Genomic DNA, 26,363 nt, shown 5'->3' on the forward strand with positions numbered 1-26,363 from the left:
CAGGGTTGGACACTACTGTTAGGATGAGATGATGAGTTGTATTAAGTCCCTCTTGCTTAGTGATTTAGCAGAGGAGACAGTGTGATGGAGAGTGCTTTGTCATCTTCCATTCTTTTCAGGGACCACCCATGTCACCTGCTATGCCATCTACCACATTCTTTTCAACCTTCTATATATATATATATATACAACAACTAGCTCTGCTTCCATAAGGGCTACAAAATCGAAGTACTATATTCAGTTGCAAACATCTAAAGTACTAAAACTCTTTCTTGTGTGTGTCCTTTAGACCTTTGTTTCGTACCATGGCAAGACAATCCTTATCGGTTCCAAAGTCTGGGGGGTTAATGCAACGGTGTTCAAGGCACTTCAGGGAGCAGAAAACTAGATTTTATATCATCTGGAGATGCACCGTGTTTCTTATGAGGTGTGAAGACAGGTTTTGACTGCTGTCTTAGAAATAGGGGAAGAACATAGATTTGAGAATACAACGAGTTTTTTTTTTTTGTTTTTTTTTTATTATGTTCTATGTAGACGCAGAGTGGCTGCAAGGCTTCAATTACACAGTCTCTGCCACAAGATTTTCTCCACCAAGTTGTTCTGCTTTGTACTCTGCCTGTAAAGGGCAAGTTTCAACTGTGGAGGAACCCAGAAATTCAGTTGTTGATAAATATATGTAAAGTTACTAGATTTTGTTCTATAGTCTTCTTTTCATTGGCGAGAAAAACTCATGCAATTAAGATCGATTGATAATTCTCATGTGTGTGAGAAAATCTCTTTATTTTCTTTGGGTAGGTATGATCTCCATCCTTTTCTGATGTTTTCTTGTTTTCCTTTTTGAGCTATATAATTACAAAACGGTTTGAACCATGCTTTGCTGGTGCTTCTCTAAGTACTGTTTTTCTGATACAGGCGTAGGCGAAATTGAGAAAAATGTTTGAAAAATTATGAATATATGTCTGATTATGTTGGTCTTGTTCCAGCCAAATACTTCTTCACCCATACATTAAGGCCAATCAGGTGTTGACCAGGTGATAGGTTCATTTTCAGCCATGTGGAGAACTAATTCATCATTTACTTCTGACCCTTCCATTTAAGACTATCTTGGATTACTTTGATCCAAGATGAAGTTAGTTTCAAAATCCAAGTGAAGAACAGACAATATCTCAGCAGAAATTGAGATATAAATGCCAAAAATTTCATGAACTATTTTGGAGGGAAATGGAGAACATAGTTGAAATGCTAGATTTATCGACATGAGCACACGACAGGAAGACAAAATTTAAGATGTTCCATTGAGATATAAACTATGTCTTGTATCATTTATCTACCATGGATAGGCACCCTTCATAACAACTCTTCCCACCTTTCCTAAATTCTTCCTAAAAAACAATCCAATGTTTTTTTTACTTCCGTTTGACATTATCTTTTAATTTTATTTTTTGGGTGTTCCTCCCTCCACCACCACAGCCTTCTCCCTTCACCTCCCCTTTACTATTTTGCCTCTCAGTAAAATTTTATTTTTAGAATTATTGTTTTTTAATTTTACTCACTTATAACATATTTCACTGATAACCTACGTAGTTCCTTGTATGAGTAAAATATTTTTCTGCAAAGCTCAGTGATCGTGAAAAGAATTATCAAGCAATCTTCCTCTTGCTTTCGGTGCAGTACGTGGTGCAGTGCGTTTGTGGTGTAATGTACTTGTCGTGGTTCCTCTCCAGGTACGTAGTCATAATCCTTCCAATAATCCTAAACCCTAAACCCTAAACCCTTCCAATAATCCTTCCAATAATCTTTCCAATAATCCTTTAACCCTAAAACGTAAAATGAAAACGAAGCCTAAACGGATGACATCCTTCAACGGATGTCAACATCCGTTTAAGGCAAAACGGATGTCAACATCCGTTTAAGGCAAAACGGATGTCGACATCCATTTCACCTTAAACGGATGTTGACATCCGTTGAAGGATGTCATCCGTTTAAGCTTTGTTTTAATTTTATGTTTCTGTTATTATTTTATTAGATATTTTAATATTTTGATTTATTATTTTTGAATATCTTTTTAATGTATTTTAATAATGTATATTTATATTAGTTTATATTTAAATATTAAAATAATAAAATAATAAAAATAAAAAATTTTAACTTTAAGGATATAATTGGAATTAAAGATAATTGGGGAGGTGGAGGGAGAAGGCTCTGGAGGTGGAGGGAGCAATATAAAAATTGTCAAATAGTTACTGGTGATAGAGAATTTTTATATAAATTTGCAATATAATAAAAAAGAAACTTCCATCTGAAAATCACAACTATAATTATATTAGCTTTTGTTTAAATTTTGTTAATGACTAATATAACTGAGTAGGTATTTAATGATTAATTGTCATGTATTTACAAAAAAAATTCAAATTTATTGAGAAAAAAATAAAGTTAAGGACTCTTTCTAAATTTAATTACATATATTAAGTTAGTTATTCATTTAATAAACAAAAATAATAATTATTGAATTTTACATATATTTATTGTAATTTTTTTATTATATTAAAAACAAAATATATTAATATTTATAGTACTTAACGAATTATTTATCCAAAATATTAAATAACTGTTAATCTTCCAAATTTTCAGATTTTGAACTTTCCACCCGAAAAACATTCTCATTTTTATTGGTTATAATTAATTGGATAAAAAAATAATGTAATATAGTCAGACAAAAGTTTAGTCCACATGGATTAATTGTAAGTAATAAAGGTATATGAGACTAAACATATAAAAAAATTATTATAAAGTTTAATGTTAATTTTTTATAGGAACCAAAAACTTATTTATTCAAATAATTACTATAAAGTCATTTTAAAGCTAAATATTGAAATTAAAAAATTTAAAATTTCATTTTTCTTAGTAGATAAAATAGAAATGACTCAAGAAATAAACAGAATAAAAGTGGCATAGACAAAAAGGATAAACAAAGCACGGAGAGAGAACAAATTTAAAATATTGTTGCAACTCAATACGTATACATATTTAGAAAAAGAAAGTGAAAGTACTATAATTAAAATTTACCCTTTCTTTATTTTCTCTTCAATTAAAAATTTAAATTATCTTCTCTTATTTTCTTTTCACCCATCAAACACACCCTAAATAATTTTGTTCGCCATCCCAGTACCATTTTAAGGAACCAAATATTTTGTCCTACAAATACTTTTCTTTTCTTTTCTGTAAAAGCAGTATTTTTGGAGTAGCAGATAAGTACGAAGCACCAGATTTAATAACCCTGTACTATATAATAGCAATATATCCGTCTAAGCCCTTCCAAAAGGAAAGCTATTCATTTATACGACACAATGACAGATGACTACAGAACTCGTGGGCCTCTTTCTCATCATGTTGCTCACACAAACGCCCTCAGTTTTAGAGGTTCATTATCCTGACATGCTAACTCGGATTTCCCCATTGCTTTGTCCAATTCAATCCATTTTCCTCCCCAGATTTCCTCGGAGTTTGCCCAGGCTTACCTTGGATTCCCTGGATGGTCAAAAAACAGAGGTCAGAAAGAAAAAATTAATGACCACCCATGCCGTATGTAGAATAAATATTCTTGAACCCAAAAACATATTTGGCTAAAAAAATTTCAAGTTTGCCTTGCGACCCATCCTATCCTTTGATGAAAAAGAAACTAATTTTAAATTCGTAAAATTACAAAGGAGTTGGGAGGTAGATCTGAAACTTAAGGCAACTCAAATAGTCATTACCAAGTGAAATAACATAGGACCCCTCCTACAGGAGCCATTCGATTCTCCGAAGTGTAAAATCAATTACTTCTTCAGGTCATTCAAAGGCCTAAATGTCGATTTGGATAAACCTACACTAATCCTCCAAAAGAACATGTGAGTTTTGGTTTTCGTAGATTTTAAATTTGCTAATATAGTTCCTATCATAATTTAAAATGGCATGACATGTAGTCAAACAATGTCACATTGCATGTCACCTTAAAACGGTTACTAAAACTATAAGAAAATTTATGAGAACTAAGTACATATTTAAGCTTATAAATTTGTATTCTTCTTGAATCAGTTTGTGACTCTGTTATTTCCAACAAAGTTACCGGAAGAAAAGCAGAGGAATTGTATAACTCAATTTCAGACTTGTATAAACAAAATGATCAAAATTGAAAATGGGCATGATGCAGACAGACTGGATGGAATATAGTTTCATGACAAGGACCATTTCCTTTTTCATGTTCTCATAATATAGAGTACAAACTTCCATTGATCCATAGTGCTTGTTTAAATTGTCAACATAAACAATATAAAATGTTCATTTTAATTGGCCAGGAGACACTAATCCACCAGACACGACATGGAACTGTGACACAAATATCCAACTAACATTGCTCTTTGGAAAAGAGCAGGAATCATACTAGGAGGAGTTACATTGTATAAATTAAATTTCAAAGTGAAAAAAAAGAAAAATCTTGAGAAAAAATAACTAGTTCAGGATTTAAGCATTGTGCATTTCATTATAACGGAGAAACAAAACCAAAACAATTTACTAGACCCTGCACTTTTGTAATATAATGAATACCAACAATTAATACATCCTTTTCACAATAGAACAAGAAAGCAGTCACTCCCAAGATATTGAGGCACGGGTAACCAATCATATTTAAGCACTCAACCTATGGGAAAAAGCTATGACTAAAAGGTAAATCTTGAAAAATTAATTAAATGGAATATGAATATGATGATACTAGTAATTTGTTTCTGAAACATAATGTTGGAGTCATAAAAACAGTTCTGAAATCCAAATAGTATATCTCAAAGATTGTTCTCTCCCAATTTAAACTTGATACTTTTAGCAGGAGAGATGCTACTTAGACTAAAATACAAGTTCTTTAAATCCACGTCCTAAATTCATACAATATCATACATATCATCTAAAGTACAGAATACTAAGCCATGCAGAGTAGCCTAAAAATTCAGGACCATACCCCAAAAAGGAACCAGTTCCTCAGCTCGAGGAAAGAAAAATACCGATTTCATTTAACAACTGGGGTGGACAAGAAACACGTTATAAGAAGAAAAAATGAGTTATAACAAATCACTTACTGCTCCCTTAGTCAACCTTCGTGATGATGGAGCTCGGGCCACTGAGGAAGCAGCTGCAGCTGCAGCAACACGTATTCTGCAAAATAAAATTCATGTACATCAAAATTCAGATTTACAGTAGCTTCATGTCTCTTTGCTACCTAACTTTTGAAATTATGTGTTCTATTACCTCTTATGAACATCAACATATTCATCTGTCTCATCAACAATTTCCTCCTATAACGAAGAAGTACTATAATCAGTTTTAAGGGATGGAAAAAGTACACTGGACAGATAGGGGGCTATATCTCAGAAAACAGATATTTACTTGCAGAAGCTCTTCAAATACATCTTCCAAAGTGATAATGCCAATCACTTCACCATCTTCAATATTTTCTGAAGCGAGACCATTTGTGCTGCCATCATTACGTTGAAAACCAGACAGTTTATTATTGCTGGAATGCTTTGAAGGCATGACAATGTCAACAACAACACCTCCTGATTTTGCATCCTGCTTCGGTAGCAATGGAGCGGTCAACTGTGAATCCCCATCAGTGCTTTTGTTTTCTTCATTTTTCTCCTCATCAATTATTTGTGGAGTTTCTTTGCCTTTTACCCTGGCCTTAACAACAGCAGCCATATGACTACTGCCCTTTTGGAACTCGTTAAGTATATCATAGAGAGGCATATCTGATGGAACCCTGTACATATAAAGCCATACACGAACTTTGGATATTACACAACTAATTTGAAAGAAAATAACACTAGAATAAATTAGTAAAGACAAGCACACCGTGGAATTCTCCGGATGGATACGGCACTGACAGGTGTCTCTGTTTCTGGTCTTACAGTAAGAAGACTTTTGACCTAATTTAAATAGAAATGATGTGAAGAAAGAGCCCAGGAAATAGATAAATGGGAAAATGTTAAAGTAAAAAAGAGTGGAAAAACACAAACCAGTAGAAGTCCAATAATATTCTTTGGATTTCCAGAATAGACAGGAACTCGGCTGTGCCCGCGAGCAAGAATTTTTCCCATTGCTTCCCTGTTTATGATTGGCACCATAAAAACAATGAAGGAAAAAATAAAAGAGGGGAGAAAAATAAAGATAATTCTGCTCTTTACACATGCTTTTGTATCTTTTAACCAAGAATTCTACTTCAAATGTGCAAGCAAAGTTACGTCCCAATATTTTAGTGGGAAATAACTAGAGAAATGCTTCTGCAATTGGAGAAGTCGAAAAAGAAATATTCGGCAAAAAGGTTAAAAAGTAAAACAATTGAATTCATCATCAAAAAGAGAAGTCATTAGCAAAATAAATTCAATCACCTATTTGTGACCTGTTAAAGAATAATGACCAACAAATTAAGAAAAGTTACCAATCCAATTTTGAATTAACATCCAAAGAAAATGTTGATTCGATAGGAGTCATAGCCTCCTCAGCAGTCTGTCCAAAGACAAAAAGTAAAACACAAGCTGATAGTTAAGTTAATGATAATTTGTAATGCAAGATGGGAAAAAATATATTAAATGTGACTTATATAAGTGAACATCATGAAGCACGATAGTTAAGTAAATGATAATAAATTAAAACATAAAGAAAATAAAGTGTGTATGAGAATGTTTTTGCTTATGGAACAAAATCACTAAAAGTGGTTGGCCAAATTTGCATCAACATGTAGTGGTATTTGATATACTTGATAAAATGACGTTTCATTTGGTGTCCTGCAACATTGTGTATTTACACTTCCTAGCATCCCAAGCAAAAGATGATAACTAGAAGTAACTAGACATAAATAACCTTCACATCTGATCTTTTTAACATCATCAATGTATATTGAAACTCAAATATGTAAGAAACTTCATTTTATGTTGCATTGAACATCATAAACTGAAATTTGTAATGGACTATGAAATGAAACCACAAGGAATAGATTGGCATTCAATGTGGCAGGTGAATTGCAGCACCTACCTTTTCAGTCAAATCAAGTGCTCCACTGATAATTGTTGTTTCGTCATGTGTAAGCTCACCACCTTTCCCAGCCTAAACAAGCAAATTCAAAATATATGAATCAAACACCAAGGACAGGACGATGAGTAGGTTCCCCAATCTTCACATGGCTTGTTCTATTTATAGAAAAACAATTACTAATTTATACCTCCTGGCTGTGAATGGAAACGAGGGCTTTCAACTGAGCTCGCCTAAATAAAGCCTCATTATGCCCCAAAAGGTAATCCAGAACCTGGAACAACAATTAATGAAGAAAAGAAACATGTGAGGGCTTAATAATTAAAATAAAACCCATCATTGATATATGAGAAAACTCTGATGCTCTATCTTTTTCTGGTTTGAAGAGCTACAATTGTAGGGAGATCGCTCAGTGTTTCAGCCCTAAACACAGGCCAATAATAGCCCATTTCCACTTCTTTATTCTCTTCTCAACTATATTGTATAGGTTATCACGACTAAGGAACAATCTCAATAGGAAGATATACCTTTCCAACAGGATAAGAAACCGGGTAACAGATAATCATCAAAATCCGAACTAGCCATGCAAAGTTGGCACCTACAGCAAGACCGTATCTACTACAAATTGCTTGCGGAATAACCTGAAATCAAAGAGGCGTTGCTGTTTTTGTTAAAAGGGCTTTACATCATTCATTGGATACAAATAGAGGCTAAACCACTGAACCACAGAGAGACGGTAAAATGACATACCTCCCCAAAAAACAGAACGAAAGTTACAGAGAGAATGATAGCAACAAACTGATTGAATAGTTTATCTAGGTATAACGGCAGAGCCTGCAGATTGGAAGTTTCAAAGCCAGTGGCTGTAAAAAGTTAGACAGGATTTAAGAATCAGTATAATAAAGCGTATGCGTAACCCAAATCAAGCATAAATAAGCATACAACCAGTCACTAGCCATTTCACGTGACATTGAAACTAGAGAGGCACGTCCAGAAAAAACAAAAAAAAAAACGACAATTTGAAGGAAGCTATTCTCATCTTCCCAGTCCAATATTTCGTTAAAACATGATGTTGTCTACTTGCAAGAAGGTTTTTCTAGGCATCCTTATTGGAAGGGACCCTGATGTGATAAACTTTTCTATAAGTATATGTAAACATGGAAACAAAAAAAAAAAGTATCAAATTTCTTCCATAAACTTACTCGACAAAAGAGCTCCTATAGAAGTTGAAATGCTCAGAAACATAAAAAAAAAAAAAAAAAAAAAAAAAAAAAAAAAAAATAGCATGGTACTGAAATGAAACTAGTCTACATGAAGCCACTCATCTCATGAACTTCAATCAAACAGCTTAACCTTCTACCATAATAAGTGAGAATGATAATTAATTACAGGAAAAGGAAACAATGCTGTCTAATTACCTCCATGGCAACAGCATTACAGAGAAGCAGAGTGACAAGAAGCTGGTGTTGTTTTTTCACCACGGGAAGTATAACAGCTGCATATACATACATACATACAACCACGCGCACAATGATTAACGTATAACATGAAATTCGAAGATTGAGAGAAAAAGGATATAGGAAAGAGGAAGTACCAGCTTGCGCTTTCTCAGCAGGAGAACCGCTTCGCTCGAGAATCTCGAGGTCAACGAGACCAAGAGACATGAGACCGAGGGTAAGACCGGACATAATGCCGGCGAAGAGGACGAGCAAACATGAGATTCCGGCGTAGATGAACCACCAAACCGATCCGAAGGGTATGCTTTCGTTGCCAAGCATCGGGAGCGAGTGGTCCCGCGTCAACATCCGAGCCACCATTAACGCACTCACCACCCTCATCGTTTCACTCTGATTCTGATTCCGATTCTAAATCCGATTCTAATTCTGAGAAAATCGTTAGGCTGAGTCGTCAGGCGATCGGGATTGGATGGTGATCCACAACACAGTACCCAATCACACAACAGATCCACCTCACTTCGTTATTGGACAATTCTTCCTTTCTATGCAAAAAAAATAAATAAATAAAGCTGTTATCTTCTTTCACTATATAATATTAATTTATGCCAATTTTTTGTACGGTTAAGAGGGAGAGTGAAAAGTTATTTTCTATGAAGATATACAAAAACATATTTTTATGATTTTTAATAAAATAATCATTTTTGAACAAGCAAGACACTCTTTACTCAGAAATGATAAATAAAATTCATGAGCAATGAACCAAAAAATAGTAATTAATTATATTGACAGAATGTATGCTATGCATGTGTTGACAACTGGTCAACCACACCCAAATATTGGGAAAAATTACTTATCAGTTTGGTACCTCTTATTTTTGTGTTTTAAGCTTTTTGTCACCTTCGTACATCAGCCTTTCGCATGAGTTATCACTTTATTATTACTTAGAACAACTTCATCCAACGTCCTTAATACTAACATTGTACGGAGTGGATCGATCAGTATAAAACTCAACATGGTATCATAGTGTACATGCAATACAAATATTTTTTTTCTTTTTAAGATGATAAGAGTAGACTTTATCTAATAATTTGTATTTAGTCCAAAAGATTATTAATTACAAGAAAAGTACAACTGTTTTTTCACATCCAAAATTTTAATTATTTCTAAGTTTAATTTCGAATAAATTATTATATGATCGACGGTCATTCTAGTAGTTTTAATCAAATATTGTATAAAATAATTTTAAAATTAATCAAAAAAAGTTAAAACTTCCAAAATTACTTTTAATAATTTTTAATAATGTTTATATTGTTACGATATTTCTTTTCAATGTTATAGTAATATAATTACCATCATCAAAATTATCATTTATAATTGTCCAACTGTGACAAATGATTATCAATAATGAAATTTTTTTATAGTAATAATAATATCATTGAATGAAGAAAAAAACTTTAATCAATAAAAATTTCTTCAATCATTACTATACCCATTGTTATTCTTGCTAACGTCATCAATATTAGTTTTATTTTGTTAGTTATCTAAATTTAATTGACTTGTATCAGATCAAAATACATTCACAATTTTCAATTTACAAATTTAATATCCTTTTTAATCTCGATATTATAAAGAAATTTTATAACTCAATATTTATAATATTATAATATTATATATATATATATATATATATATATATATATATTATGTAAATATATAATTTTATAATTTCTCATTTTATTAAAAAAATAAAATATCTTAGTATATATAATTCTAAATAAGTATGGTAATGGTAAGTTATTGTGAAATATAAAAATTTATTCTAAAAAATGAAAGTAATCATCTATGAAAATGTATTATAAAAGTTAATCAATTATGTTGTTCATGATTACATGAATCAAATAAACATGTATCTATAAAATACTTACAAGACATAATAACTTAGTGAAACATAATTATTTGGTTTAAGCTTCTTTGAAACATAAATATCAATATCGCATTACATGATACTCATAACATTTAATTTGTTTATTACACAACATTTTTAGTTATAATCCCCATAGTTAGATTTCTATTTGGAGCAAAGTTGTCCAAAAGATATCATTAACATTTTGAAGTTGTCTAGTAATGAGTTAAACATGTAAATAATTTATTATCTAGGTTTAGATGTCCCTGTCTATGCATAAATGTCTCAAATTTGTGTGTTACTCCCTCCACCACCACAACTTGCTTCCTCCACCACCCCATTCTCCTTTTACCCTTTTCTTTATTTTTCCATTCCTATTTTACCCTTATTAAAATTTTAGGGTTAATATTATTTAAAATCTCACGTGGACATTCATTCTCTTTATCATTCTTCCCTCTTTCTCTTTATTATTTTTTCCAGGTTGTCTCTTACGTCCCACTATCCTTGGATTGTCTCTCATGTTCCACTTCTTCTTCTCTTTTATAGAATTGTGACGTGAGAGTGTGGTGGACTTTGTGTTTAGTAAGATTGAAAGTGTGGAAAGCAATTCATCTTCAGTCGTGAGTGTGGTGGTGCTTCAAGGTGCTGGTTCAAAGGCGTGAAGGTGCGTAATAAAACCCTAAAATATAAACCGTAATCTTTAAACGGATGTGAGCATCCGTCAACGGATGTTAACATCCGTTTAAAGATTACAGTTTATATTTTACAGTTTTTTTTACGGATTCTCACTGCCGCATTGTTGCACTGTCGCGCCGCACACCGCCCCCACCGCCGAACCGCGGAAGGAGGAAGAAAACTGATATGGAGGAAAAATGGAAGATGAGAAACGAATATGATGGAGTTTGGGTGAGAATCTGAGAAGGTTGGGAGGTGAGTGAGAAGGGGTAGAAAGATAGATTTTAGGGTTAAAGTAAATAATTAGGATTAAAAAGTATAAAGGTTATTTTTGTAATTATAAAAGGTTAGTTTTGTAATTCAAAAAATATGTAATATAATTGGGGAGGTGGAGGGAGAAAATGTGGTAGTGGAGGGAGTAACACCCAAATTTGTTTTTTAATTATCTTTTAACTCAATTAAGTTTCTGTTTGTGCAAAATTGATCCATTTGCACCCTTGCTGTTAATGTGAGTGAACGACGTTAAGATTTCAGTCACCTGGCATGCTGAGTTTGCAAATGTTAACCACGTGACAGTGTAGGTCACATTACGTGGTATGTTTGACTTAATGACATTACTTGGAATGTAGTTATTTTAATTTTTAAAAAAGTAAAACTTAATTTCTTTTCGGCCTTATCTCTATCTCTTGCAACTTTCTCTTTTTATCTCTTTGTATCTCTCGGAGTGTACAGATTGATGACAAGTAATCCCATTATGTGGAAGCCTAAGAGGAGGAGGAGAAGACGAAGAGGACAAGGGTGACCTAATCGCCGCTTCAGGAGAGGCTTTGTTTCATTTTACTTTAAGCTTTTCTATTGACAAGAAGGTGAATACAAATGAAGGTTCTGGTAGGTCCCACTTTCACCATCGATGTTCTGACGAACAGAAACTCCAAAGATCGAAACTTTCTTAATGGGTCACCAGAAAATGACCGTTCAAACATTCGAATCTCGGGCTCGACCAAGTTCTTTGCCGACGACGAGTTAAAGACTTCACCATTGATCAGAAGCCCCGACAATAGTGACAACGAGGAGGAAGAAGTGCAGAGCAAGTTGAAGATACGAACTGGGTTGGGGTCTTTGGATGTCATGGAAGATTCTCTTCCCATCAAATTAGTTCCTTTACTTTCGCACTCTTTAAACCCTCTCATTTGATTTGATTCTTTTTCTTTTGGGTTGTCTTGAATTGAAATATTTTATTCAAATTTTGTGGTATTTAATATGGGGGATGTTTTGGGATTTTTGATAAGCAATGTAGGAGGGGATTGTCTAGTCACTTTGATGGAAAATCGAAATTGTTCTCAAATCAGTCATAAGTAAGTACTTTGAAGGAGGGTCCTTTCATCGAGAGAAGAAGGGTTCTGATTGCATCAAAGTGGTTCAAAAGATTATCTTTCTATTCATGAAAAGATAGGGAAAGTTCCCTCAATTCTTCATAGTTGTAACAGTTCTCAACACATATTTGTGTCTACAGTGGCAAATTGGTACAAATTCCTAGATCCTCCACCACCACGAAAAGAGACATTAGGGTTTTCCTTCTATCAAGAACATCATGAATAGTTGTTCAACATTCTCTTCAAAGAAGAAGAACTACATTCACCACCCAATCACTCACGCCGCACAAGAACAATCAAGAACAACTCAAGTACCCTTTCTAATTAGGGATCCTGGCATGTTCGCATTCTCATTTCTTTTTCATTTGATTTTTCATTTGAAAATTACACACTCACGTAACACCACCAAGTCACTGCCATGTGGTTAACATTTGCTAAATCAGCATGCCACGTGACTCAAAACTTAGTGTCATTCATTCAAATTAACGACAAAGATTCAATTGAATCAATTTTGCACAAATAGTGACCTAATTGAGTTAAAATTTAACTGAATGACCAATTTGAAACAAATCTACATAAAAAGTGACATCGAAAATGATTAAACCTATTATCTAACACAACTACAATGATTAATTATGTTGTGTTTGTCCATCTAAGAAAAATGTTAGTTTCAATAATAAACATCAAAACTAAGTTAATTAATTGGACACTCATTTTGTTTTATGTTTTATAACAAAAATAAAAATATTTACAATTTAAAAATTATTATTGTAATTTGTATTTATTACTATCATCATTAATTCACAACTATTACAATTTAAAATAGTATTTTATATATATATATATATATATATATATATATATATATATATATATATATTTAAGTTAAAGATATAGAAGTTGTTAAATTAGATTTCATTAAATTTTGGATAATATTTTTTCAAAAATATTCATAATCGTTTTTTTTTATCACATGACTGCTTGAGTTACTGCTTACTTAAAAGATAAGATAAATGGACAATCTCAATTTCTTTCTGCGACTAGTTGTAATTAAGAGATGTACAGGACATACTTAACACAACTAAATTGGAAGATTCAACACCAACACCAATAAGACATGACATTAGGGACATCTTTGAGCAACTTTTTTCTTAATAGAAAACTGTCTTTTGATATAGTAAAAAATAGTCTCTTAAATGAATAAACTCACTTGAGGAGGAGGAGAAGACCTTGGCTTGAACGTGTGGATCTTCTTTCATGTTGATCCCACGCTTGCAGCTCCACAGGCTGATCATCTGCAGCCTTGAATGTGGTCATGACAGTGATCAAAGCAGGTACTGGAAGATAGAAAGTAAAACCCTGGACCCCTTCCACTGGTGGCTTGAACTGCTTCTTGTTCTTGATCAGCAACTTTCCAAGTATTTTTTTGGGTTATAGAAAGGCTCTATGTATACCCACACATAAGTGATTCTTTTTGCAATAAATTTTACTAACTTTTCAAATCAAGGGGTCCCTCAATTCTGAGGCTATGGAGTAGAATGTGTAGCATTGAACGTTAGTGACTACATTATATAAAATTGCTAGTTATGAAAAGATGCTATTAGCAACTGCTCATATGATTAAAATTTGTAGGCTGTCGTGCTCTTCGAATTTTTTAATGATCCAGGCTTTGCAATAGTAACATAAATAAATCTACCATCAAAAAACTGCAACAAAAATCCAGCTATCAGGTCAAAATCATTTTAGTATGGATGAGATAGGTTATCTCTTACAGTTGGAAACTCTAAAAAGTTATGCACACCTTTCCATTCATCTCTTGGACAGCCAATTGCGCAGACTCTTCCTTTACAAACCAAATAAATGCAAATCCTAAAGACTTTCCTGATTTTTCATCTATAGGAAGCTGGACTGCCATAAGATAAAATTAATTAAAACTAAAGGTCCTTTCAAGACTGCCAAAAAGTGAAAGGATATATTATTACCGAGATTAACTACACCAAACTCTGAAAACACCTTCATCAATCTTCCTTCAGAGGTTGAGTGAGGTAGCCCTGCAATGGCCCATCATGAAAACTTCAGTCTAATGATTTTCATCACAAAATGCCGATAACTTAACAAGTCTAACATTGCAGATAGTGGATCAATCAAATATCTACTCAACATTTTACCGTTGTCCGCATGCAAAACAACAGTCGTAAAGATTATTTATTAGATGATTGGTGACATGACATCCACACAAGATATTAGCAAAACGGAAATAATACTTAGTATTGAAGAAAAGGCACACTGTCCAGGATAGTCTATACTCTTAAAAAACTTGTGAAATTCTAGCATGTAGTTTTGCATTCCTAATAAAGATGCAAAAATGGGTCATGTTCAAATAACCTAATAAAGTGTGTGGGCTGGGCTAACCAAAACCAAGCCTGAAATTTGGTTAACTTTTTCTGGTTCGGCTCAAAGTTGGGATGCCAGCCTTTGGATCATATCACCATGCAAGCATATCAACATATGTTAAGAACTGAAGGCCGACTGCCGATAAGCTAGTTCCCTAATTTATTACTGTTGAAAATCTAAATGTGAGTTGAGTGTTTTGTTGAGTAAATATGAGAAAGTTGACTAGTATATAAGAAAGAAGATTCACAAACTTGTTGTATTAAGATTTTGAATTAAAGATAATGTCAATCCCTTACATAAAATGGACTCATATCTTATTGCAGTTGTATCTTATTGGTGATCCCTCAAAACACTCATTAGTGTACAAGTATGGGTTCTTAGTAAGGTGCTCTTCTAGAGCTTTTCCTTAGGAAACTCTCTTTTGGCTAGTTTGACACTAACCAAAGGAGTGAGGTGGCATCCACTCTGAACACTTCTCATGGTTACTAATTAGAGGGATATCATAAGCCAGACCCATCATTTCTATAAATAAGAGGATACCAGGCTAGAAGGGAGGCATTCAAATTTGTAAATATTTGCAAGCATAGAGCAACATTGACGTCGTGTCTGGTGTCCGTAAGTTATCATTGATTAAAAATCATTCAACTCATTCTTATTAATTTGCATTTTTTAAATATTCGACTAGAATGACAAAATGCTAACTGAAAGAAGGGCATAATTGGGCTGGCCTTAAGTAGCCCGTGCCAGGATTTATCATCTATAAATCCCAACTAAGCAAAGAAACTCTTTTCACTTACAAGTCTTTTAACAATTTAAGCTTCAAAGGGAGCTTCTCTCAAAAGTGCACAAGTAATTGTTCGTTAGTCCTTGATGTAATTAAACATACATAATGATCTTAACCCACTGAAATTCAAGACTAGATATGACCCTATTTGCTCACTTTGGCGACAATGACACTTTAGATGAGACATTTCCCTGTATCAGAAGCAAATGTTTCCAAATAATAGTCTGCACAATAATGACAGGGAATTTCAAATCAGATACTTTTACAACTACTACGTATGTTCCTTTTAGTTGCATGAAATCTGCCGATGCAAATTAAAGTAAGAACAAGTCTCTTGCATTAGATGCCCAGAACGAAAAAGAATTTAAACCTTGTATTGCGCGCAAGATAAATTGAAGCGCAAGCTATTGGACGGAGAATTTCAGTGAAATAAAATGGAGATAGAGCGAGAAACCTTACCTTTGACGAAGATTTTGGCAGAAGAGGATAAATCGGGTTCGACAGAAGAGGTAGCGCTAGAGCTGCAGCAAAACGATGCGTTGCGAAGAGGAGCTGAGGTAGAAAATGATGGTGAAGAAACGATAGTCGGTTTCGTGACCCATATCGATGGCTTCGAAATTCTGACCCGCCGAAGCGATACATATCGATGTGGACACGAGTTCAGTAATAGCTGTTGTGCCATTAGATTTCCAAACTAAACCTCTTCTGTGTGAATGCGGTGCTACAGAAAATATAACTACTACCAAATTCTGGACCCATTATAATGTAATAATAGCCCATATAGGTAATTGGGCTTTTTGACTGAAATAGCCGAAAACAGTTGTCCATGAATATATGATGGGCCAGGCCTGAGGGAGTAACCAAGCACGACTCTTCAACAGGGAAATGCTTAAGCCAACCTATTCATTTCTACACATACTTTAGGAATCACCAACAGGAAAATCTCTCACAATTCTTTCACTGTACAGCATTTCTAATTGTTGTTTGGCCTATTTATAATTTTTATTTTTTTAATTAACCTTGAAATTTTGTTTACACACTTTTACTAATTTGTGAGGGAACTTCAATATAGAATAACTAAAACAAAAAAAAAAAACAAAACAAACTAATCTCCTAAAAACAGAAAAAAAAAGCAAATACGGAAAATACTATCTTAATTTCGTATAAAAATACAAAAGGACATATATAACTTACCCGAAAAAAAATGTATAAAAATTTTGTCCATTTTAAATTGTATATAAATCTACTTCGAAATGCAAACAAAACATTTTTAACTTGAGATTTTAGTAGTTGGTATCTTATTTATTTTGGATCGATAAACTATCTTTTTTTAAAATACATTTGAAACTTTTAATATTAAAACTTAAAGGTGATACTGTTCTGAAGAACACGAAATGAATTTTTTTATAATGGATAGGGTTATTGTTTGATATCGTTTATAAGAATAAGATTGCCATTAATTATAGATGTGATTAGTTAATCCCTTTACATGCGCATGCAACTCAGGCGGCATAACATGATTGCACCAAATCTTTCTCCGATACTAAAATTATGGTATGGAGCGTGACAATGATTCACTAATCAAATCAATTCGATAGAAGCTCTAATAGGAATGTCATGATGCACATGTGTCTACTTTTGCAGGCTTCAAAGATTCTCTGTCTTGTCTTCAGTATACACAGATTATCTATTATTTAGATTTTAAAACCAAACATACACAGTTTGCGTTTGCACTTACATTGTTATCACGTTTCAATAATATATAAATTAATTATATAAGCACAAAAGCTTGCAAATCCAAACCCATAAATTAATTATTTGGAGATACGATGATGATGTACAGACCCCATAAGATTTGCAGGAAATCCAAACCCCAATCTAAAACGACGAGAGAAAAATCTAAAGTGGAAGATGTACATAGGAATAGCATTATATTAGAGAAAAATTGACCTAACAAACACACTATGAAAACTAAGTCGAAGCTTGTATAAAATAGTTAGGTCATTGAAGATTCTCTCCAGTGGCCAACCTCCAAAACCGTGTGCAGCTAGCTTGCTACGCGTTTCTTAGTTGTAAAACGTGGTCGTAGGACAATCACCCACTCCGGTATGGACCAATGCTAGAAGATTCAAAAATTACGACAAATTGTTTCGTAATCTTAAATCACTGTAGTCTCGCTCGATACTTACATGTGACGTAATCGAGTTTTTGGTGATAAACTAAAAAAACAACAATAACATGTGTTTTGGTTGTAGGGGCTGAGTCGTCTAATACCTCTACGTCTTCTTCTTTTCGTCTTTTGGCCGTCCGGTTCTCGCTTCTCCTTCTTCAATTTCCTCTTCTGTATACGGGTGGAGACCTGTCAAAGATTCTCCGATGCCAAAGTCAGTTTGAGAACAATGGCGTTTTCAATAGAACAGTAATAAATGTGTAGTAAATGCAACTTAACTGTCACTCATCCTAGATCTGTATTTATAGCTTTTGCTATGGGCTTGGGATTAGTGAAAAGTTAATCACGGCCTAAATTCAGTCAAATACCTTTTAGTGACTATTTACCTTAATCTTAATCCTAAACGGGTTAATTGGCGATGTGGTCGGTCAGTCTTCCGAAGTATGATCCTCCGACCCATATAGGCAATCAGGTTAATTGGCTATGTGGCCGGCCGGCTTCATATGAGTTGTTGTTCATCCGGATGGTGAGCAGCAATGTCGTGTAATTGGATCATCATAAACCTACGGACGTCCGGTCTATCGTTGTCCGACCCATCCTGATGGCGAACGGCAAGGTAACGTGATTGGACAATTATGATTATGACAGATTCCCTGCCCGGTCCTAGTACAACATGTTACATAGAAACTGATTGAATACCGTAAAACTTGACCAGAAAAGAAAGGAGGTGAAACGAGACAGAGTGAGGGACCATAAGAGAATAAATAATTTGCAGGAAGGTACAAAAGAAAGGGGCGAGCAAGACCCCAAAATTGGTAGCTCCTAACATGTTTGTCTCGACCAGCCAAACATGCACACGTGCACACTATTATTAGTCGTAGTTATTATTTGATGAAATGGGAGAGTCGGTAGAGAGTCGAATTTAGAAAAAGAAACATATGTAGTAAAGTGGAGCATGCACTGTGATTATGATCTTCAAACTACTAAATGCCGGCACCGTCGAGTTTAAGTTTCATCGCATTCAAACCGCCGTTGGTTCACATGGTATATAAAACGGGATCAATGTATCGGTGCTTAAGTTTAAAAGTAGAATATGAAAATAGCAACAAAAACAAAAAAATAGTAAAATCACTGTATTATTTACGTTTATCCACAAAAAATAAATCAAAATCAAGTTTTATTTTTCTGGCTTATGGCTCTCGCGATCGCATCTTCTGAGCTCTCTGGTCACTGTCTATCGCATCTCTACAAATGCATTGGCTCATGGTTAATGATTTTCCACCGACAGATACGTTTATCTTTGGTTAGTTTCAATCATTTTCCGTCCACTCTCAAACCAGTATTGTATATCGCTGTTGTATGTGTTCAAACTTCAAATCGGTTTAGATGATAATTATCTTATTTAATATATTATTCATTTTTGAAGTCTGAAATTTTTTATTAGACATTATTAATTAAAAAAAATAAAATATATAAATTAGTATAAACTTTTTTTATAAGTCGATAAGATTAAATTATAATTAAAATTATTTTTTAAGATGTACGAAAGTTATTCAAAATTTATTATAATAAAATTAGTTGTTTGTTAAATTTATTTTATCATTTATTATTTAAAAATTCACTGTTTATTAGATTTATAATATCACCTGTTATTGAACTATTAAAAATGTGAACAACAAAAAATAGAAAAAAGATATATTTCAATTATGTTTAACATTAACTCTTAAATAATAAGTATAGGATGAGATTACTCTTGAAGGTATATTGAGTTATTGTTATTATTATTATTAGGTTATATTGATTGAAAAATTTAGTTTGAATTCTGAGATGGTTAGCTCCTCCACTTAAAAATGGATGACATACAGAGTGGACATTTTCCTTGGAATAAGATGGCACTATTTACGTAATTGACGAAAACAGTATATTGCGTTGTCACTGAGTAAGACCCTTTGAACCTTGTTCTGTCTTCTACACTTAAAAATGAAATGCAGAAATGAGATTTTCCGTCGTGAATATGATTAGTACGTTTCCGTAAACGACCAGAAAGAGCACTATACGTACTGTGACTTGTTGACCACAAAGATGGGATTGATGGGATACTTTCATCTCTATTATTGGCAAAACACCCTTTGATTCCTTTTTTGACCTCTATCATAAGATCATGCAAGTGTTCATCAATTTAATCATCATTTTACAGACAAAGGAGAGTTTTAGAGATGCATCTCAATCGACCAAATAACTATCCTACAATTAGACAAACAGAAAGGGTAAAACTAATGGAATGCAGGGCAAGGATCTCCACTTTTTTTTTTGTCATAATTTTAAAAAAGTAAAATTATTTATTCTTTAAAATCTATTTTTTGTAATTTCTATTAATTTAAATAAAAATACGAAAGAACCTTTTTGACTATTTTAATTAAATATATATTTTTTTTATGTATAAAATTCTTAGTAGGAAAAATTACACCGAAAGCTTTATAGTTTGTCTAAATTCCACATAACATGCTGACCTTTTCATCAGTGAAGCAGCAAATTTTAGAATTAGAATATGCTGATTAGAAAAAATAGCATTGGAATACATTATATATACTAAGAAACATTTTTTATGTATATTCGAGTACTGTAAAAAAGGTTACCATAAACCTTAAAAATAAAAATATTTTAGAAATATTTCTAAATAAATAGATAAAATGATCTTGATATATAAATGGTTTAAAAACACCATGAAAAAGATAGTGATTGTGTTTTCTCCACTCTGACCAGCGTTTTGTACCTATTCGTTAATCGAAACGGACACTTTCTGGATGAGAAAGTGTAAAAAAAATTAATTAATGAAAAAAATAAAAATACATAAATTTGTAGTCATTTTTATTTCTGTTAATCATAAGTATTTATTTGGTTAACCCATTGATCTACACAAATAAACATTTTTTTTGCTTCAAACTTGTTTCATATCAGATAATGATATTTATTTTTAAACCATCGCTCTATTCATTTAACTTTATATTTTTCACTTTTGTGATTATTATTTATATATATTCATGTTTATTTAATCATGAGTCAATGATATTAAAAAAAAAAACGCAAGGTGCACGAACACCAAGATCGTTCTGAAATAATGGAATCGTGTGGTTCTAATTGAGAAAAGTGTTTTCTCAGTTGAGGAACAAGAATGTATGGCAACGGTTCAAGGTGACGGAGAGTTGATTATACCTATCTCATTTTCAAAGTAAAGATTTATATACTATTTTTTGTGTTAATTTTTATTGGATGCGAAATTTATATATTATTCTTATTTTTTGGGGGGGAGTATGCATACTTTTGCATTGTCTTATGCATTAATTATATAATTTAAAAAAAATAAAAAACATAAAACAAAATATAAAACTGTTAAAAATTCAATATTAAAAAATATTTTTTTTTCATGGTCAAATTTTGCAAAAGAAATTATAATTATATAATTATTAAAATAAAGTATATAACTGTTAATTAATTTTAAAAAAATTAAATACGTATACAGAAGAGGGTTTTTTTTAAAACTATGACAATCAATACTTAAGATACACTTTTAGTTATGTAAACACTTAAGGTACACATTCGATTATGTAAACTCATTTTTGCATAACATAGAATCATTATGACATGACTGTTGTAATTGTAATTAGGTAACATGTTACATTCTATAAACATTCCTTTTAATAACTCCAATAATTTTATAAAAAAATTATTTATCCATTGATTTCTTGCAAACTAAATAATATCAAAATACCCAAAACAAAATATGAAGTTTATGTCAATAATGATTAATCATACCTAAACATAAACATAAATTCAAAGGAATTTTGGCTTATTAACTAATAGTGTGAGTGTGTGTGTAACCAAGAATTAGGAACAAGAGTTTAACAAACCTTATATGTCAACTGTGTATAATCTAAGAGAATGTCACTTTAGGATATTAGCCAGTTATTGTGAATAATCTGATATAAAATATCAGTTATTAAGTTGGATATATGAAATTGTAGAATAAATTATATTTTAAAAAACTATTTACAAATAACTAGAAAAATTGTATATGTTTACATGTTTATCACCGAAATATTTTTTTAAGTGACTCATCAAACAAACGTGCATAGAAGGATATAAGAAAAACTCTTTTTTGACTGGTGAAAGTATTTCCACGCGCACCCAATTTTAAATGCAAAGAATCAATATCTAGAAAATAAATTAAAGTACTTCCACACCCAATACTTTAATTTCAAAGAATCAATATCTAGAAAATAAACGAGAGAGATCTCAAAACCTAACCTAATGTACTCTTTAAAGCACAAAGAGAGGGCAAAGTAATTAAAATGTTTAGAGTTAAAAGTATCCACAAATATTTATACTCCTTACGTTGGATTAGAAAACTTTACACTACTCAAGTTAACTTGGTTTTTTTTTATTTAAAATATGCAATAATGATAATAATAAGAAAAAAAATTATTACATGATTTAATAGTATGTTAAGAAAATGACTTTAAATTTTACTCAATATTACAAAACTGATAATAAGATTAGATATAATGGATGGTCCAATAGTGTTTCAATACAGTAGGTGACATAATAAATATAATATTTTTTTTGATAAAGTTGATACAATAAACCAAACAAATAATAGACGTAGTTAGGATAAACTCTAACACATTATTATGATATTTGGTTAAAAAATAGCTTGAAATCTGACTTATTTTTACAAAAATTAATTTATGAAGTAATATTTGCATACATTTAGATAGTGTAGAATCTTTGTGCAACTTTTAAAATGTAGTTGATATAGACTTCACATATGTGATGCAAAAGGAGGTAATAACCTTGAACATAAATGATAATGATATGTGTATTAATTATTAGAGATGAGTAGCAAAGGTTGAGAGCATGAATCGCTTCCATCACTTGGTGAATTATTATTATATAAGAACAGATATATACTATACTTTTTTTAACTTGGCAGATATATATTCTATGCATGTTATTTGAGGTGGAGGAAATGCCTAGTGGCACCGATATTGTAAAATTATTACTCCTTTTATCTTTTCCTTTTTCTAATGGGATGCGCTTATGCGGAGTCAAGACACTATGCTCCTTTCCTATAAAGCTCATTTTGACCATTCCTTCATTCATAAATCCCATTTACAATTTTGTTTTTATAGGATATATAAAATTAAATTTATGAACAATCAATCAATAATAATTTGTTACAAGTGGAAGTACATGTATAAAAAAAGCAGACTGTGTTAGTTATATATTGGTTGGAATCGGGATAGAGACAGAGTCCACTGCCACCACCATATTTAACCCTTTCTCACTTTTTTGTCTCTTTTTCAAGATTCGCCATAAACACTGGGCATAAGAATATATCGAGTAATTAGTTTAGTTACTCACAATCAATGTACCTGCAAAAATAATTAATTCTATTGATTTAACGTGTAGAATCACTTGTCAACTTTTATAGAAATTACGCCCACATCTGTAATATTCTTCAACAGAAAATTTACGTGACAGTTTTAGCATACATACAAAACAACACAACTTCATGAAAACGCCCCTTCAGATATTCATATTCCAAATCCAATAATCTCAATATATATCTTACGTAACCACGGAGTGCATAATCAATTATTAGAGATCAAAAAAGGAATTTTCAACCATCTGGGGTTTTGCTGTGGGGTTTTCCTTTTATCCAAAGACGCGCATGAGGAAAACTCCACTGTGTTGTTGGCATGCTAGCTACTTCAGAGAAAGAAGCATCTTCAGAAATAAGAGAGGATCTACAACTATGGATTGGACCCCACGAAGAGACAACATTACCAAGATTAATACAGGTGCACCGCACCCTATCGGTACGGAAGATTTCATAAACCCTATGCCTAAGTCAAAAACAACACAACATATGTATAGTCAAATATATATGCTTCGTTCTCTAATTTTGTTACTATTTTTAACTCATTATTTTAAATATATATTATGTACTAAAAAGATAACAACAATTTTTCATAATTTCTAAATAAATTTCAACATCTATGAAGTATATTGTTCCTGAAAAAGAAAAATTGACTCTTTTAGTTTGTTTTGATGTATTAGAAATTATAACATTGAAAAGTAAATGTAACAAGCATTACTGGTTCAAGTTTGCAACAGTGGTCACGTAACAGTAATTAGCGAACAATGTAGTGGACATAATAAGGTGAGCTTTCATTGATATAACTAAGTCGTGGATCACTGTTAAGTAGTATTTGGGCGATGATATAGTAACACGTTACTCATATTGTAGCGAGTAACAACAGATTATACATATAGTAAGTAAACCCTTTTTTGTGTGAAACCAAACAAAACTAAAAATTAAAAAAAATATTATTTTAACCACTTTTATTTTTTACAACTTTTTTATAATGATTTATGTGTAGTCTGTGATTGGTTCGTTTCACATACGCACCAATCAAACAATCACATTATCCATTGTAAAAGAAGTTGTTAAAAAAAAAAGTTGTTAAAATATATAAAAAAAAATAGATATTTGAAATGGCATGTAGTGTCATCGGAGGCAGGTCAGTGGTGACGTTTAATTTAACTTTCTCTATAGTGCTAGATTATGTGGCGGCCTGTCTCTAGCGAGTTGCGGCGGCTGCGGCCATGGGCGGCGAAGAAGAAGCGATAACAGAAGCAAGAGCAACATCAACATGCGCGTCGTCGTAGAGGAAGTTGTGAAGAATCCTTCGACTTTTGGACAGAACGTGATCCTCCCACGCTTGCTCTGCTTCTTGGGGAGTGCTCCTGAGGAAAACTTCGGTGGCGTCGAGGCGGTGCATGTTCCGTTTGAAAACGGCGTGGAGGCGGTGGATCTTGTGGAGCTGTCGGGTGGCGAGGTTGCAGTTGTTGATTTTGATGGAGGCAATGGCAGCCTGGAGGAGCTTCTCCTTGGTCCTCTCGTCGGCTCCGTCGGCTTCGGCCTGGAAAAAGGAATGAAACTCGGGGACGCCAATGGCCTTTCGAATGCCCAGGGTGTAGTCGCGGTTGTGGTATTGGAAAAATGGTCTAACCTCGTCGACCTGCCCGGCGCGGATCATGCGATCAACACGTGCGGAGAGAGAGGAGTGGAGGACAGGGAGGGAGACATCGACCCAGAGGAACAAACAGTGGTAGCGCAAGCGAAAGTCAGGGTAGTGGTTGACCAAGGCGTCGAGGAAAGAGTTAGAGCCACCGGCAATGATGGGCAAGCCGTCGCGATTCAAAATGGAGCCGACGGCGAGGGTGGCGTGGTGGCAAAAGTCGTCGGCAGTGAAATCAATGTTGGGTTGGACAGTGCCTAGGAGATGGTGTGGGACCCCTCGGCACTCGTCTTCTGTGACTTTGTTGGTGGTGATGTCGAGACCTTCGTACACTTGCATTTTGTCGGAGTTGACTATCTCCGCTGGTGGGAAGTGAGTGGCAAGGTCTATGCCAAGCTTTGACTTTCCTGTCCCCGTCGCTCCCATTATGACCACAACCTTTTCCTTGTTGCGCTGCCTGAACAGCGACAGCGGAGACATCGTCAGTCCCGGGTTGATACTCGCCACCGCCTTGCACACCGATGAAACCGATACCATGTTCATGTTTTGTCTCTCTTCTCTAAACCTGCCAAGTTGACCAAACATTTTTTATTCACTCTTGTTATCCTTTGCACCACCACAACCAGCTCATAACGGATTACTTTAATTAATCTCAACCCAATCATCATTTTTAAACTCCAAACAAAGAATCTAGCGAGCGGGGCAATGGATCAAATGTCCAAGTAAGAAAAAAAAAGAGCTTGGTTTTCAAGCAATGTCATTCATATGAAATGAAGGAAATTTATTTCATGGACTGACAATTAACGATGCTAGAATTTTAGGCAGGGGACAAGCATATCTATATGTTGAAGTAAACTAAGCAGAGTGAGAAAGATTAAAATTTTAGAATTTGATGGAGCAGGCAGCGTATTTATTGATAGATATGCCGCGGACGTACCTTGAATATTAATTGTAAATTCTGGCTGTGGCTTGCTTGCTGGGTATGCTTTCTTGGCACACGGCACACTGACAGAACGGAAGAGGATATTAGATTAATTAAGTTTAGAAAAGAGAAGATGTGGGAAAGAGTGCATGACTACGATGATTTTTTTTTTCCTTTTTCTTTTTCTCGGTTGTTTTGACAATTAATCAAGACACAAGGGAGAGGGGAGGTTGTTGAAGTGAAAAGGGAGAGGAAAATGGAGGCTTTGTGAATGAAGTGTATGACTTTATGGTATGGAAAATGCAGATTGCTCTGCTATTTAACAAGAAGAAGGGAGAGGAGAATTTATAATAAAAATTAGAATAATTATATATTAGAAAATAGATTTAATTCTAATTCAATTTCACAAAATCGTTTATAAAATCAGATTTGTATTTTAATTTATATTATAAATTAATTTTATATTATAAATTGATTTTATTTTTAATTGATTTTATTTTTAATTGATGTCAAATTTTCAATATTATAAAACAGTATTATT

The 26,363-nt window shown here is 33.1% G+C and overlaps 2 protein-coding genes and 1 pseudogene across 3 annotated transcripts; all 3 read right to left on the minus strand.

The window, feature by feature from the left end:
• Positions 1-3,188: 3,188 nt before the first annotated feature.
• On the minus strand, positions 3,189-9,040 carry LOC124840766 (DUF21 domain-containing protein At4g14240-like). Its single transcript, XM_047316882.2, has 13 exons — positions 8,654-9,040; positions 8,478-8,554; positions 7,810-7,893; positions 7,587-7,700; positions 7,250-7,333; positions 7,063-7,134; positions 6,470-6,537; positions 6,048-6,135; positions 5,884-5,957; positions 5,419-5,791; positions 5,281-5,327; positions 5,112-5,187; positions 3,189-3,528 (listed from the first exon to the last, which is right to left on the minus strand). Exons 1-13 carry the CDS (start codon positions 8,895-8,897, stop codon positions 3,439-3,441), a joined length of 1,491 nt encoding a protein of 496 aa, XP_047172838.1. The 5' UTR covers positions 8,898-9,040; the 3' UTR covers positions 3,189-3,438.
• LOC124840771 (uncharacterized) lies at positions 8,968-16,359 on the minus strand. Its single transcript, XM_088105505.1, has 5 exons — positions 16,105-16,359; positions 14,450-14,518; positions 14,269-14,375; positions 13,678-13,877; positions 8,968-9,058 (listed from the first exon to the last, which is right to left on the minus strand). The coding sequence occupies exons 1-5, from the start codon at positions 16,325-16,327 to the stop codon at positions 8,968-8,970; spliced, it is 690 nt and encodes a 229-aa protein (XP_087961631.1). The 5' UTR covers positions 16,328-16,359.
• Positions 16,360-23,978: 7,619 nt separating this feature from the next.
• On the minus strand, positions 23,979-26,146 carry LOC124840769 (adenylate isopentenyltransferase 5, chloroplastic pseudogene; annotated as a pseudogene). Its single transcript, XR_015786831.1, has 2 exons — positions 25,838-26,146; positions 23,979-25,465 (listed from the first exon to the last, which is right to left on the minus strand). The product of XR_015786831.1 is annotated as an adenylate isopentenyltransferase 5, chloroplastic pseudogene (transcript).
• Positions 26,147-26,363: the final 217 nt, after the last annotated feature.

This window comes from Vigna umbellata, chromosome 1 (assembly GCF_029865625.1).
Source record: "Vigna umbellata cultivar VRB3 chromosome 1, Vumbellata_1.0, whole genome shotgun sequence".
Classification (NCBI taxonomy): Eukaryota; Viridiplantae; Streptophyta; class Magnoliopsida; order Fabales; family Fabaceae; genus Vigna; species Vigna umbellata.

What these genes read in the sequence shown, in the direction of transcription:
- LOC124840766 (XM_047316882.2), bottom strand. Translation starts at nt 8,897, where the DNA reads ATGAGGGTGGTGAGTGCGTTAATGGTGGCTCGGATGTTGACGCGGGAC. An exon ending in TTTCCATTCACAGCCAGGAG is followed by an intron (nt 7,135 to 7,249) that starts GTATAAATTAGT and finishes TTGCTTGTTTAG; the next exon opens with GCTGGGAAAGGTGGTGAGCT. An exon ending in TATGTTGATGTTCATAAGAG is followed by an intron (nt 5,188 to 5,280) that starts GTAATAGAACAC and finishes TTTATTTTGCAG; the next exon opens with AATACGTGTTGCTGCAGCTG.
- LOC124840771 (XM_088105505.1), bottom strand. Translation starts at nt 16,327, where the DNA reads ATGGCACAACAGCTATTACTGAACTCGTGTCCACATCGATATGTATCG. An exon ending in TGCCAAAATCTTCGTCAAAG is followed by an intron (nt 14,519 to 16,104) that starts GTAAGGTTTCTC and finishes GGGCCATTGCAG; the next exon opens with GGCTACCTCACTCAACCTCT. An exon ending in GGTCTTCTCCTCCTCCTCAA is followed by an intron (nt 9,059 to 13,677) that starts GTGAGTTTATTC and finishes TTTTTTGCATAG; the next exon opens with AAAGGAAGAATTGTCCAATA.